The following is a 15,664-nucleotide window of genomic DNA, read 5'->3' as shown; positions in this document are numbered from 1 at the left end:
AATCCAAGAACATGGTATATCTCTCCATCTGTTGGTATCATCTCTAATTTCTTTCATCAGTGTCTTATAGTTTTCTGCATACAGGTCTTTTGTCTCCCTAGGTAGGTTTGTTCCTAGGTATTTTATTCATTTTGTTGCAGTAGTAAACGGAAGTGTTTCCTTAATTTCTCTTTCTGATTTTTCATCATTAGTGTATAGGAATGCAAGAGATTTCTGTGCATTAATTTTGTATCCTGAAACTTTACCAAATTCATTGATTAGTTCTAGTAGTTTTCTGGTGGCATCTTTCAGATGCTCTATGTATAGTATCATGTCATCTGCAAACAGTGAGAGTTTTACTTCTTCTTTTCCAATTTGTATTCTTTTTATTTCTTTTTCTTCTCTGAGTGCCGTGGCTAGGACTTCCAAAACTATGTTGAATAATATAGTGGCAAGAGTGGACATCCTTGTCTTGTTCCTGATCTTAGAGGAAATGCTTTCAGTTTTTCACCATTGAGAATGATGTTTGCTGTGGGTTTGTCATATATGGCCTTTATTACTTTGACGTAGGTTCCCTCGATGCCCACTTTCTGGAGAGTTTTTATCATAAATGGGTGTTGAATTTTCTCAAAAGCTTTTTCTGCATCTATTGAGATAATCATATGGTTTTTATTCTTCAATTTGTTAATATGGTGTATCACATTGATTGATTTGTGAATATTGAAGAATCCTTGCATCCCTGGGATAAATCCCCCTTGATCATGGTGTATGATCCTTTTACTATGTTGTTGGATTCTGTTTCCTAGTATTTTGTTGAGGATTTTTGCATCTATATTCATCAGTGATATTGGTCTGTAATTTTCTTTTTTTGTAGTATCTTAGCCTGGTTTTCGGATCAGGGTGATGGTAGCCTCATAGAATGAGTTTGGGAGTATTCCTTCCTCCATAATTTTTTGGAAGAGTTTGAGAAGAATGGGTGTTAGCTCTTCCTTAAATGTTTGATAGAATTCACCTGTGAAGCCATCTGGTCCTGGACTTTTGTTTGCTGGAAGATTTTTAATCACAGTTTCCATTTCATTACTTGTGATTGGCCTGTTCATATTTTTTATTTCTTCCTGCTTCAGTCTTGGAAGGTTATACCTTTCTAAGAATTTGTCCATTTCTTCCAGATTGTCCATTTTATTGGCGTAGAGTTGCGTGTAGTAGTCTCTTAGGATGCTTCGTATTTCTGTGGTGCCTGTTGTAACTTGTACTTTTTCATTTCTAATTTTATTGATTTGAGTCCGCTCCCTCTTTTTCTTGATGAGTCTGGCTAATGGTTTATCAGTTTTGTTTATCTTCTCCAAGAACCAGCTTTTAGAGTTATTGATCTTTGCTATTGTTTTCTTTGTCTCTATTTCATTTATTTCTGCTCTGATCTTTATGATTTCTTTCCTTCTGCTAACTTTGGGTTTTGTTTGTTCTTCTTTCTCTAGCCCTTTAGGTGTAAGGTTAGATTGTTTATTTGAGATTTTTCTTGTTTCTTGAGGTAGGCTTCTATAGCTATAAACTTCCCTGTTAGAACTGCTTTTGCTGCATCCCATAGGTTTTGGATCATCGTGTTTTCATTGTTATTTTTCTCTAGGTATTTTTTGACTTCCTCTTTGATTTCTTCAGTGATCTCTTGACTATTTAGTAACGTATTGTTTAGCCTCCATGAGTTTGTGTTTTTTTCCCTGTAACTGATTTCTAATCTCATAGCATTATCAAAAAAGATGCTTGATATGACTTCAATTTTTTAAAATTTACTGAGGCTTGATTTGAGACCCTTTGGAAGGTTGACTATCTCCACTTCATTTAGCTGTTTTTCTGGGGGTTTATCTTGTTCCTTAATCTCGTACATAGCCCTCTGCCTTTTCATCTTGTCTATCTTTCTGTGAATGTGGTTTTTGTTCCACAGGCTGCAGGATTGTAGTTCTCCTCCTTCTTATTATTATTGGTAATCAGAGATGGTGCTACTGCCTGTAGCAGTGGATCATGCCTGACAGTTCTGGAGGCTGGGAAGTCCAAGATGAAGGCTCCAGCGGATTTGGTGTTGTGTGAGGGTCTGCTTCCTGCATCATAGACCACTGTCTTCTCCTCAATTCCTTTTACCTAATACATCATATCTGATTTTCAATTAAAAATTACAGGGCATGCTGAAAGGCAAAAAACAGCCTGAAGAGATAAGCCAACAATCAGAACCATATTTATAGATGGCAGAGATTTTAGAATTATCAGACCAGGAATTTAAGATAATTATGATTAATATGCTAAGAGCTTTAAAAAAGTGGACAGTCTTTAAGTACAAGGGGGTAATACAAGCAGAGAGATGGAAACTCTAAGCAAGAATCAAAAGAAATGCTAGATAGTGGGAAGCAGCCACATAGCACAGGGAGATCAGCTCTGTGCTTTGTGACCACCTAGAGGGGTGGGATAGGGAGGGTGGGAGGGAGATGCAAGAGGGAGGAGATATGGGGATATATGTATACGTATAGCTGATTCACTTTGTTATAAAGCAGAAACTAACACACCATTGTAAAGCAGTTATACTCCAATAAAGATGTTTTTAAAAAATGCTAGAATCTAAAAGCACTGTAACAGAAATGAAGAATGTCTTTGATGGGTCCATCAGTAGACTGGACATGGCCAAGAAAAGAATCAGTGAACTTGAAGAAATGTCAGTAGAAACTTCCCAAACTAAAAAGTAAAGAGGAAAAAATAAAAATGTAACAGAATATGCAAGAACTGTGGGAACAAAGGTATAACATATACTTTATGGCAGCAGTCCCCCCAACCCTTTCACCAGGAACCAGTTTCTTGGAAGACAATTTTTCCATGAACAGGGGGTGGGGGGTGACGGTTCAGGCGGTAATGCGAGCGATGCGGAGCATGGGGGGACAGCAGATGAAGCTTCACTCGCTCACCCGCCACTCACCTCCTGCTGTGTGGCCTGGTTCCTAACAGGCCGCAAACTGGTACCGGTCTTTGGCCTGGGGGTTGGGGACCCCTGCGTTATGGGAATACTGGAAGGAGAGGAAAAGGGAAAAGGAACAGAAAAAAACATTTGAAGTTTTAGTACCTGAGAATATTCCAGAATAAATGACAGACACCAAATCACAGATTCAGGAATCTCAGAGTCAGAGAACACTAACCAGGATAAATATTTAAAAACAAACAAACAACAAAAAAAAAACCCCTACACTTAGGCATATCCTATTCAAACTGCAGAAAATCAAAGACAAAAAGATCATTTCAAAAGAAGCCAAAAGGGGGAAAAAATACCTATGGAGAAACAAGTATAAGAATTATACTGGAATTCTCAGAAATCATGCAAGAAAAAGAGAATAGAGTGAAATATTTAGTGTTGAATGAAAAACAACAAAGAATTCTGTATCCAAGGAATTATCCTTTAAAAGTAAAGGAGAAATAAAGACATTCTCAGACAAAGAAAAATTGAGGGAGTTTGTCAGCAGTAGTTTGTCACCATTTCTGTCTTGTACGAAATGTTAAAGGAAGTTAATCAGAAAGAAGGGAATGATATAGGTCAGAAACTTAGATCTACATGAGAAGAGCATTAGAGAAGGAATAAATGAAGGTAAAATACAATCTTTTAGTTTTTTATTCTTAATTGACCTAACAGATAAATTTGTTCAAAATAATAATAATAATGATATATGAGGTGATTATAGCTTATGGATAAATGAAATGAATGACCAAAAAAATGTTATAAGGAAAGAGAAGGAGGAATTGGGAATACTCTGCTATAAGGTACTGGCATCACACATGAGGCCATATACTGTTAATAGAAAGTAATCGTAAATGTATATTGCAAACTCTAGGATGCTCCTAGGCATTCACCCAAATAAGTAAAACCTTGTGCCCACACTAAAAGCTGCACCTGTACGTTTACAGCAGCTGCATATATAATCACCAAAAACTGGAAGCAAGATGACCTTTAATAGGTGAATGGATTAAAAAAAACCCTGTATATTCAATATATCTATACAATGGGATATTATTCAGCCATAAAAAGAAATGAGCTATGAAGCCCCCAAAAGATATAGAGGAATCTTAAATATATTTAGCTAAGTGAAAGGAGCCAGTCTGAAAAGGCTACATACTGTATGATTCCAAATATGTCAGTCTGGAAAAGCAAAACTATAGAGAGAGTAAAAACATCAGGGGTTGGGGAAGGGAGGGATGAACAGGTGAAGTGTGGTAGATTTTTAGGGCAATTAACTATTCTGTATGGTCCTGTAACAGTGAATATACATCATTACGTATTTGTCAAAATCCATAGAACTGTACAACACAGTGAACCATAATATAAACTATGTATTTTAATTAATAATAATGTATCAATATTGGCTTGTCCATTGTAACAAAAGCAACATACAAGTGTAAGATACTGATGACAAGGGAAACTATACAGGGGGAGGAGTGATGAGAGAGAGAGTAAATAGGAACTCTCCGTACTTTCTGCTTAATTTTTCTGTAAACCTAAAACTGGTCTAAAAATAATTAGTTTAAAAAAAAATAAGATATGGATCCTGATCTCAAAGTGCTTACATTCTAGCAAGAGAGATTTAATGGTAACTGTTGTGTGACAAACTTCTCTATGTGACCAATGAAATATACAAATCTTCTTAAATTATAAAATACTTCAAATACACGAGGTATGGAAAATAATAAAACACCCCCAACTACCCACACCAGTTTTAATAGATAGCAACTTTCTCTCAGATTTGCTTCAGATATTTTTTTCTTAATGAGCAATGAAACTAGAAAGAGCTGAAATCCTTTGAATTCCTTTCTATTAATATTCCTTTACCTGCCTACCTAGAAGTAACACTATTTTGAAATTATCGTTCCCATCACATTTTATACTACTGTATGTCTAAGATAATCAGTATGTAGCATTTAAAAAAAAATACTGATAACTATTTTAATGGTTACTGTTCTATCTAGGTATTTTCCCCTCCTTTTGGAGTAAATTTTGGTCATTTACATTTTTTAAAGAAAATTGTCACTTGACCGAAGTTTTATACTAGCTAGGATAAGGTTTTCCATGGTATTTGCTTATGTTTTTCCTCATTAGTTACTGTTGTTCCGGGGCACGAACCCGCATCCCCTGCATCGGCAGGTGGACTCCCAACCACTGCACCACCAGGGAAGCCCTGTCTTATTTTTTTAATATATTTTAATAGGTAATATATTCAAAGTTGAAAATAACATTTGTTCCCATCCCCAAATATACACAAATAATTTCTATTCATTTTTTCCAATCTTTCTTTTCACAAGAATAAGCAAATATGAATCTATAGTCTTATTTTCTCCCTCTCTTTTCTGTAGCTTGCTCTCGCACTTAATGGATGTCAAAAAATCTTTTCACAGCAGTTCACAAGAGAACTTCCACATCTTCTTTTACAGCTGCATTATATTCCATTGTGTGATTGTGCCCTAATTTAACTAACCATTTATTGATGACACTTGTATTGTTTTCAATTGTTGCTTCAAAATTGCATTCTACACATTTCATTTTGCCATTGTACAAATTCATCTGTAGAATTTATTTCCAGAAATGGAATTTCTGAGCCAAAGAATACACATTCGTCTTCTTGACAGTTATTACCATCTTGCCCCACAGGGGTTGTACTAATTTGTATCGATATTTTCACCAGCAACGTAACCATATGCAGGGTCTGGGACAACGTGCAATAAAGACCGATCTACCATTTACATAAAAGTAAACGCAAAACTCTAATGCTATAATAAACATATCTTCATAAGGACCTGAAAATCCAAGTCTGAATTTAGAAATCATGGGTTCCTCAAAGCCCTATGTCAGAAGGTGAGAGGCCCGCAGCTGCCCCTTCTCTCTCCATCTCCGTCTTGTCACACACTCAAGGGGCCCTGCGCTCACACACGCAGACACCCCAGCCCATACCTCAAGCTCTTTTCACAACACACTGTGAACAGCCACCCCTCGTGGTCAGGGAAGCACAGGCAGCCTGGCTGACCCTCCAGACGATGAGTGGGAAAGGCAGGCACAGTTCCGGGAGGCGGAGCAGGGCTTCTGAGGACCCATGCGTAGGAGGAGATGCTGGCTCTGCGTGGGCATGTCCCCTTGGCCTCACAGAGAAGTAGTGTTTTGCTTAAAGGGTCGCGACCCTTTTATTTTCGTATATGTTGCTTAATTATGCCTTTTTTTTTTTTTTGTCTTAATGAATCTCGCTGGAAATGTATCTATTTAAATTCATCTTTTCAAAAAACTAGCTTTTGGTTTTGCTGATCTCCGCTCTTTTTTCTTTGATTTCCATTCCATTAATTTGTCCTTATTTTTATGACTGCCAGACATACTTCCTTAGAATTTAGTCTTTACTTTTTTAACTTCTAAAGTTAGAATCCTTAAATCACTAATTTTCACTCTGGTTTTTTAATATGTACATAAAGCTATAAATGTCATTCTAACTATATTTTTAGATGTGCCACAAGTTGTGATATAGACTGTTTCCCCTGAATTTTTAAATATTTTGTAATTTTCATTTGATGTCTTCTTTGAATTATTTAAAACAATTTTTTATACATCTATTAGAATTTTCTTGGTTATTTTATGCACTGCCTTCTAATTGTATTGTATTGTATTCACAGAACATAATCTATAGGATTCATTCTTTGGTACTCACTAAGACTTCTTCTGAAAATAATATATACTCTCTATTTTCTGTGGCAATTCGAATTTATAAATCCACTAAGTCCTGTTTGTTAGTTATGTTTTTCAAATTTCTGAATCCTTACTGATTTTCACTGCTTGACCTATCAGTTTCTTACAGGAAAGCATTAGACTCAACCACCCCGAGTGTAAAGTTGTGTATTTATCTGTATAATTCTGCCCTATTTTGCTTTATATATTCTGAGCCTGTGTTATTTGATGCATACAGGCACAGGATTATTGATTATTCCTTGTTGAATTACTTCTATCTTTGAGTAATAAAACTCTCATTCTCATAGTATTTTTTGCCTAAGTTCTGGTTTTCTGATATTAATGTTGCTAACTCAGCTTTCTTTTGCTTTGAATAGTATTTGCCTGGAATTGGTTTTATCATCATTTGCTTTTCATCTTTTTGTGTCATTCAATGTTCTGTGTTTCTTATAAACAGCAGGGGTTACATTTTGTTTTGCTTCAATGATATCCAATACGACAATACCTTTCCTTAAACAGATGAGTTTAAAGTACTTAAATTTGTTGTGTTTATTATTTCTACTATCTTATTTCATGTTTTCCCCCCTACTTTGATGCCTTCAATGGTATTATTTTCTTTCTTTCTTTCATTGTTTTCTAGTACAGTTGCCCCTCAGCATCTGCAGGAAATTGGTTCCAGGACCTCCACAGACACCAAAATCCACGGACACTCAAAGTTCCTTTTATAAAATGACATAGTACATTCAGCCATCCCTTCATATCTGCAGATGTGAACCCATGGATATAGAGGGCCAACTGTATTTTAGTGCCACCTTGTTTTTAAATCTCCTGTAACGTTAGCCTTTTAAGATGTAGAAAGCAATCTATCACTATTTAAATCTACCAAAAAGTTTGTCAGTTTGTTTGCCCTGATAGATTATATTTATTCCTTCTAGGTTCAATTTATTGATTTCTGAAGTATATGATTTAATCTTTCTTTCAGTTAGGGTCTATGAGTGACAGATTCTCCAAGGTTGACCTGAAAAGGCTTTTATTTTGCCCTTGCCCTTGTCAGTTTGATAAGGTATGCAATTCTGGGTTGACAGCACTTTGAGGATATTACCCCACTGTCTTCTAGAATTTGTTGCTGTTAATGAGAAGTTTTTCTTGATCTAACTGTTATTCCTTTTTAAGTTTTCTTTATCTGATGTTCTGCAATTTTACCATGATGTGGATTTATTTTTGTTTTCCCTGCTTGAGACTCAGTCATTCTTCAAGTAAATTCTTAGTCTTTATTTCTTCCAATGTTGCCTCTCCCATATTCTCTCTATTCTATTCTTCTGGAATTTCTGGTAGACCCTGTTGAAATTTAGCCTTATATATTTCAAGTTTCCTAATCATATTTCAAAGTTAACATCTCTTTATATTGTTACATTACATTATAGGTAATTTCTTCAAGTCTTCCATTTCTGTACTTCTCTAATGATTTCTAATCTCCCTTTAAGTCTACTCATTCATTTTTTTTATTATTACTATATTTTTCATTCAAGAAATACTATTTGGTTCTTTTTCAAATTCTTTTATCCTTTTAAAAAAGTACAAACTTTTTCTTTTATTGTGATTTTTCCTCCTGTATTTCTAACTTGTAAATCATTTTTTAAATACTTTATATTCTCTTTCAGGTTGTTCTGTTATATCCAGTTCAGGAAAAGTTAATCCTATTGGCTGCATTTAATGTCTCTCCAACATCGTGGTTCATTTGTAATTTTGGGCTGTAAACTCACCTTTATCTTACTTACTGCTGAGACTTTTATGGATCCTATTTGTGAAAATATTTCTACAGGGAAATTTTGCAGCACTTCTGTTATTATCTTGGGATACCATCAGTAGTAGTCTTAAACTAGTTTCGGGATAATGTCTCACTGGGGGTTTCTGCACTGAAGGTAGGACAAATTCAGATTCTGTAGCCTGGGGTTTCAATTACTTGTGGTGACTTTTCTTTTCCTACTCATGTCCCTGAACAGATGATAGAGTTATTTAATACTTCTCTGGGTTAGCGCAGAACTTTTCTAACCTTTTCATGGTTGAGGCAACTTTTAGAGGCTTTAGGGGTTATCCCCGTGGCTCAGGTCCAGCTTTCCCACTTGACACAGGAATAGAAGTCATGCTTCCTGTGTCCATGTGTGCATTGAAGCCACAACCCCCAGCCTCTGTGGCTTATGCCACTGCCTCACCATTATGGTATTGACTTTTCTCTTTGTTTCTGCCACCTGGAATTTCCCTTCAAGAAAGAAAGCCTGCTATACATTTGAATTATTTTTATATTTTATTCATAATTTCTATGTGTTTGTAAGTAGGAAGGGCACCTATCCATGTCTATTCAGCCTGCCTTTTTGCCACTAGTCAAGAGTCGGTCCTTATACTTAATGAGTATTTTGACTCCCTTTAGATAAGGGCTATGGTTTATATCTCCAGGTCCTAGCACAATGCCAGATACATAGAAGGTACCCCCCAAATTTTGCTCATTGGCTTCTTTTCCATTTACGTTTTGGTTGAGCTATCCACTCTTGAATCATAATCACATTTTCACACCTTGTGCTCCCCAGTTCAAGACCCTATCATCTGAAATAACTAAATTACCCACAAAATATAGCAAAAGTAGTATTAGTATTTTTAAGCCTCTCTGTTTTAAGTCAAGAAAGTCAGATCCAGAAAGATTATGTGCCTTGTTTATATCCTATAACTAGGTTTTTAGAGTTATGGTCTCATAAAAGTGACAGTAGCTCTTCATTAGCCCAACTTTCTCATTCTATGCAAAGAGTACATTCTCCATTAATAGTAACTCTTTCCAGAGCAGTAGCTGGTTGGTAACTGAGTGGGGACTAGAATTCTGATCTCTTGATTAGTAATCAACTGCTCCTGGTCCCTCCTCACAGTGCCTGCCTTTACCACAGGGATAACAGGAAGAGTGAGCATCAGCTTCATTTTATTTGAGAGTCCATACACTGGAACATACTTAATAGTAGTATTTTTCTTTTATAACACCAGTGTGATAATAATAATAATTCCTTATATTCTTTTAAATTGTAATAAATAATACTTTGAGGAATACCAGCCCTTTTTTAACACCTTTACTACACATCATGGAAAATTAAGTGCAGAACATATGTGACACTCACATTTCATGCTGCTTGAAAAAGTAGCAGAAAATATTTGAAATTCCAAATAGAAAACATGAATTAAATTTCTTCTCCTAAACTAGATAAAATTAGAATCTGTTTTGAAAAGTCTAGTTTAAGTGGGGGAATAAAAAATATCTTTCCTTAGTCAAAGAAATTCCATCAGGAAACTCTAGTGCCTAGCTCGGAGTCCTTAGGGGTTTAAAGATCCAGGGATCTGTCATTTTTCCCAGACCAGGAATTTGAAATATCTGGGTGAGGATAAAGTTTATTCTTAAATGAGAGGACAATGTTTATGAAAGTTTATTCCATGATGGGAAAAAAACTTAAAAACTTAAATAAAATACGTAAAGTATAGACTTTACTTAAGGTGAAGGTTGTTCAATGTTAACAACCTGGTTACATATTCCAATAAACTGCTTAAATGTTTTAATAAAAATTTCCCCAATGGTCTAGTAATTATAAATATTGAAAAACAAATGCAGGGAGATATGGCAGTTCTTAGAACTGTTCCTGTTTCTATTTTGAGCTAATCAGTTGAAATTTATGATTAAACCTACTGTAGACTTTCAGTTTGATAGGTTGAGTTTCAATCCAAAGGTCCAAACTAGATCAACGGCATCTTTTCAAGGTATATTTCAGGGAGTGGAGAAAACTATGCACTAAATTATCAAAAAATACATAAATGAAAAATAGTAGCTAACATTTATTGAGTGCTTACAGTGTACTAGGTATCATCTTAAACCTGTAAACATATTAACTAATTCTCACAACAGATAGGATTTATTATTAATAATAGGAAAACCACAATACAGAAATGTTGAGTAACTTGCTCCAGTTTACACAGTAAGAACCAGGCAATCTGGCTGCACGGCTTTTTTTCCCCTACTCATGTATTTTTCCCCAACTCTCATGTACACACTCTACACCAGATGTTCTTCAGTAACATGTGTTATCAAAACCCTGTGGGTGGGCTTCCCTGGTGGCGCAGTGGTTGAAAGTCCGCCTGCTGATGCAGGGGACACAGGTTCGTGCCCCGGTCCAGGAGGATCCCACATGCCACGGAGCAGCTGGGCCCGTGAGCCATGGCCACTGAGCCTGCGCGTCCGGAGCCTGTGCTCCGCAACGGGAGAGGCCACAACAGTGAGAGGCCCGCGTACTGAAAAAATAAAAATAAAAAATAAACTTGTGGGTGGGGTTGAATTCAGAATGTCAAGTAAAAATATCTAGTACCTGAAAATCAAGGAAAAATTCACTAAACCAAGGTCCTAGTCTCTTAATTTAAGAAAGTGACTTGTAGGACTTCCCTGGTGGTGCAGTGGTTAAGAATCCGCCTGCCAACGCAGACGCCACGGGTTCGATCCCTGGTCCGGGAAGATCCCACATGCCGCGGAGCAACTAAGCCCGTGCACCACAGCTACTGAAGCCCACACGCCTAGAACCTGTGCTTCGCAACAAGAGAAGCTACCACAATGAGAAGCCCACGCACCACCACAACAAAAACAACAACAACAAAAATTCGTCATGAAGGACCTAGGGGCAAGATGGGAATAAAGACACAGACCTACTAGAGAATGGACTTGAGGACACGGGGAGGGGGAAGGGTAAGCTGGGACAAAGTGAGAGAGTGGTAGCGACATATATATACTACCAAACGTAAAATAGATAACTAGCGGGAAGCAGCCGCATAGCACATGGAGATCAGCTGGGTGCTTTGTGACCACCTAGTGGGGTGGGATAGGGAGGGTGGGAGGGAGGGAGACACAAGAGGGAAGACATAAAAAAAAAAAAAAAAGAGTAGCCCCAGCTCGCCACAACTAGAGAAAGCCCGCACAGCAACGAAGACACAATGCAACCAAAAATTGATGAATTTTAAAAAAGAGAGAATCTTTTAAGAAAGTGACTTGTAAAACGGGATCATCAACTTAAACATCACTGATTCTGATGTTAAAATAATGCATGCCCCTCAGCCAATTACAAAACAAAATTTCTTCCTCAAAAAAATCCCTTCCCTTTCATAGAAATTATTTTCTTGATTTAAAGAGTGATTATATGAAGAAGCAAGAAGGGAGACTGGTAAAGCTACAGAACAGAGATTTACAACAACAGGATTAAAATTGAATAAAAGTACAGCTGCCTAAAACCCAGCTTCCTCCATCTTGGAAAGACTTCTCTGGACTTTTTTTAAACCCCAAAATGCAACCTGCCCTCCAGGAACAGTCACATGAGTTTGATTTATTTTCAAGTTTGCCTCTTGGGGGAGTATGTAATTGAATAAAATGAAAGCCAAGCAACTGTAACATGGGTATATTAATAACTGCCTCAGAGACAGTTGTCAGGATTAAATGAGGGAAGGTATGTGAAGTTTTTTAGCACAGTACCTAGAATACAGTAAAAAAAAAAATTAACAGTAAGTTTTATAAAAATGAAACATATAAATAGTATACATATAGCCACATTGTCACTCTATAGCCAAACAACAGTGACTTCTAATTGAAATCTACTTACGGCAGAATTTAAATTTTTTTGTACTTTTTCTACACAGAGGCCATTACTTTTTCATAGAAAATAAAAGTGAGAGAGATATAACTTGTTTATATAAATATGTTAAACCTAAACCATAGATATATATATATTCTGTTTATATTGAAAATAAATTTTGAAGGCAGTAAAATTAATTTACCCCAAATTGTATGTGTATATGTATATTTTTCCTGAGTAAGACATTCATAGTTTTCATCGGTTTCTCAGAGATATCCATGACCCTCCCCTTAAAAAATAAGTTTAAAAACAATTCATCTCTATGCCCAGGTAAAGGGACTAAAGTGAGAGCGTTCAATACTTCCATGAGATGGGATGAGACGGGATGGAAAGAGGAGGAGGAGAATGACTGGAGAGGAAGGGAGTGAAGTGGAGAAGTCAGAATTTACCAACTAAGACAAAGTCTGAATGCAGTGCACAAAGCAAAACAGTAACAGCGAACAATACCGGTCCTTCAATCTTTCTCTTTAGATGGTACCAATAACCCCCTCCTTTTCCACTGGGTTTACCCAAAAACTGAGGGATGTCCCTCAGAGCCACTTCAAAAGAAACCAGCTAGAGCAAGGAAACGTTCATCCTTTCTGAGGAGCTGGTATGCTTTTATTGTTAAACATGGGTTCTTTATTATTTATTATCGTGCGTTTGGGGCCTTAGCCCTCAGGAAACACAGGGATATGTTTTGTATTTATTTTTAGCAACTCCTTCTAGCCTTTGATTTTCACTTACTTTCTATCCCCAAACTTGTCCTCTTCCTTACAGTGTTTTTGTACTTTGGTCCTTGTTTTAATGGTTCTATCGTACCTCTGTTCTTTATAACTCACCACAAATTTCCCTTTAAAAGTAGATGTCTTGTAAAGGAAGAAAAGGAGGGAAGAAGGGAGGAAGGAAGGAGGGAGGGAGGGAGGAAAAGAAGGAAGGAAGGAAGGAAGGAAGGAAGGAAGGAAGGAAGGTTCTTAAAAGTATACCCTTTAAATAAGGTCTTGTAAATTTAGCAGCCTTAATAGGGTGAAACCTATAGTTCATAATTTTTTTAAACCTCAAATTATTCTACAAACCTTAAATAAACAAAACCACATTTTCTCCAAGTTTAAATTTTACTGTTTTTATTCTGATAAATTTTTTCTTGCTTACTCTCTAAATCCTATTAATACAGTATTCTCTAAATATGTTCTTTGGGGAAAAACCAGATCTATTCTCAGCTACCACTCCATCTGCAGCCAACATATTTGACTCCTTTTGTCCTTGACAGTGGATCTTTGTAGGCATGGCTTGTGCTCCCCCAACCTTCTGTCCTCTGCAGTTACCTTCTCTGGGGGCAGACCATCTCTCCTGCCCTTTCCTGACTGTCATTATTTACACTTACTTACTCAGTTTCATTAGAAACTGTCTCTCTGTCTCTTTTTTTTTTTTTTTTTTTTTTACAAAAGGGAGTGCTCAGCACATGCAGTTTTGGATCCCTTTATGGAAAACCCCATGGCACAAAGGAACCAGCATTAGTATTATGGAAAGTCTCTGAGTTTCTGGGGCTTTCCTTTAACATCATTGTTTACACACCATTGCCCACCTTCACCCCCGCTCCTCAGGCTCAGCTCTGCCACATAGCAGGTGACTAACAAATAGTTGACTAACCAGGAAAATTGTTCTCTAAATGACCTTAATTTTTAACTAGTTTTCTACACCTGAAAAGTGGGAACTTTGTGTGCAAAACATAAGATCATTTTTTTTACAATCCTAATGAAAACATTCCTAAACTTTCTTCTTGAAATGAAATTTCATTCTGCATGTTTAATAATGTGTGTGTGTGTGTGTGTGTGTGTCCATAACTATTTTCCTTCCCTGGATTTAGCTAAACAAGCCCAAACATGTGCTATTAATGATTTAAATTATTACTCGGCTATTCATTCAGTCAGGTGTTAAAAGAGCATGAACAGGCCAATTCAACTGTTGTTCGTCACCCTGCACACTTAACACACACGCATGTTACACGCATGTATATACAACCGTATGCTAGCCATCAATTGACCCTTGTCTTTTATATTTCATAAATGGTGGGCAGTCTCAGCCTAGACATGGCACTTTCCAGTACTGGTATATCAGGTGGCAGGGACCGAGGCTCAATACCTTCTCTTGCTCTGAATTAAACACAGCAGGATGACATTACCTCTCTGGATCCTGATTACACTCTTCCAGATGCCCAATCCCCAAATGATGGCGGTCAGCAGCCCACACACAGTGGCCACCAGAACCTTGAGGTTATACGCATGGCAGGAAGCCATGGGGAATCCAAACCACAAATCCACTGTGCTTCTTTTCTTCTTGAGCCAAGAACTTTAATCAAAAACTCTGCTAAAAAGAATAATTCCTTCTCTCAGGGTTCTATCAGTCAGATGTCCTCATTTTTTAAGATTTTTGAGGTTAATCATGCAGGAAGCAGTTCAAATCACCTAATAAAAGGTACACAGTCTGCTTGCAATTTCCTCATGCTTCACTGAATGAGAACATGAAAAAAGTGATTGGGGTTACGTGGAAGGAAGATAACTCAGGGCAATAAAGGAGAAAGGGAGGGAATAGCTAACCGGGTCAAAGTGTAAATGTCCTGAGAAGCAAGGAAGTGGGGAAGGGAACAAAAAAGAAAAAAAAAAAGAGAGAAGTCAGGAAGACAGTGGACCTGGGGATCACCTATGTTTCAGCTTCCTGTGCTTTGTTAGGAGGCTCTAGCAGAGGTAGACCAGCAGGCACTCCAGGCTGTCCACTGAGGTCAAACAGTGATGCCCACGCATGATTCCAGTACTTGCACATCTTTAAGAAGCCCATACTTTGACAGCTACAGTTGTTGAGTGGGCATTACTGGCACATGAATTTTGAAAAGCACTGAAGCCAGCATTACGGCCCATCTGTTATGGGCTGAACTGTGCTCCCCTAAAAATTCATATGGTGAAGTAGTACCTAGAATACGACCTTATTTGGAGATAGCGTCATTACAGGAGGTAATCAAGTCAAAGTGAGGTCATTAGAGCTGTTCCTAACCCAATATGACCGATGTCCTTATACAAAGAGGAAATCTGGACACAGATATGATAGAGAGAAGAGGATGTGAAGAGACATGGGGAGAAGACAGCCGTCTACAAGCCAAGGAAAGAGGATGCGAACAGATCCTTCCCTCCAAGGCCTCAGAAGGAACCAATGCTGTCAAATGCCTTGATTTGGGCCTTCTAATCTCCAGAACTGCTTAACAAGAAATTTCTGTTGTTTAAGCCACTCA

General features: G+C 37.2%; 1 protein-coding gene across 1 annotated transcript in view; it reads right to left on the bottom strand.

Annotated features, from left to right (window-relative positions):
• ADGRG7 (adhesion G protein-coupled receptor G7) overlaps positions 1 to 14,678 on the bottom strand; it is a 57,569-nt gene extending 42,891 nt beyond the window's left edge. The window contains 1 exon segment of the mRNA XM_024759242.1: positions 14,548 to 14,678. Coding sequence (XP_024615010.1) covers positions 14,548 to 14,678 — 131 coding nt within the window.
• Between the last annotated feature and the right edge of the window lie 986 nt (positions 14,679 to 15,664).

The sequence above is a fragment of the Neophocaena asiaeorientalis genome, unplaced genomic scaffold (assembly GCF_003031525.2).
Source record: "Neophocaena asiaeorientalis asiaeorientalis breed wild unplaced genomic scaffold, Neophocaena_asiaeorientalis_V1.1 scaffold197, whole genome shotgun sequence".
Lineage (NCBI taxonomy): Eukaryota > Metazoa > Chordata > Mammalia > Artiodactyla > Phocoenidae > Neophocaena > Neophocaena asiaeorientalis.
The sequence above is the reverse complement of the archived record's forward strand: the minus strand, read 5'-3'. Positions and strand labels throughout refer to the sequence as shown.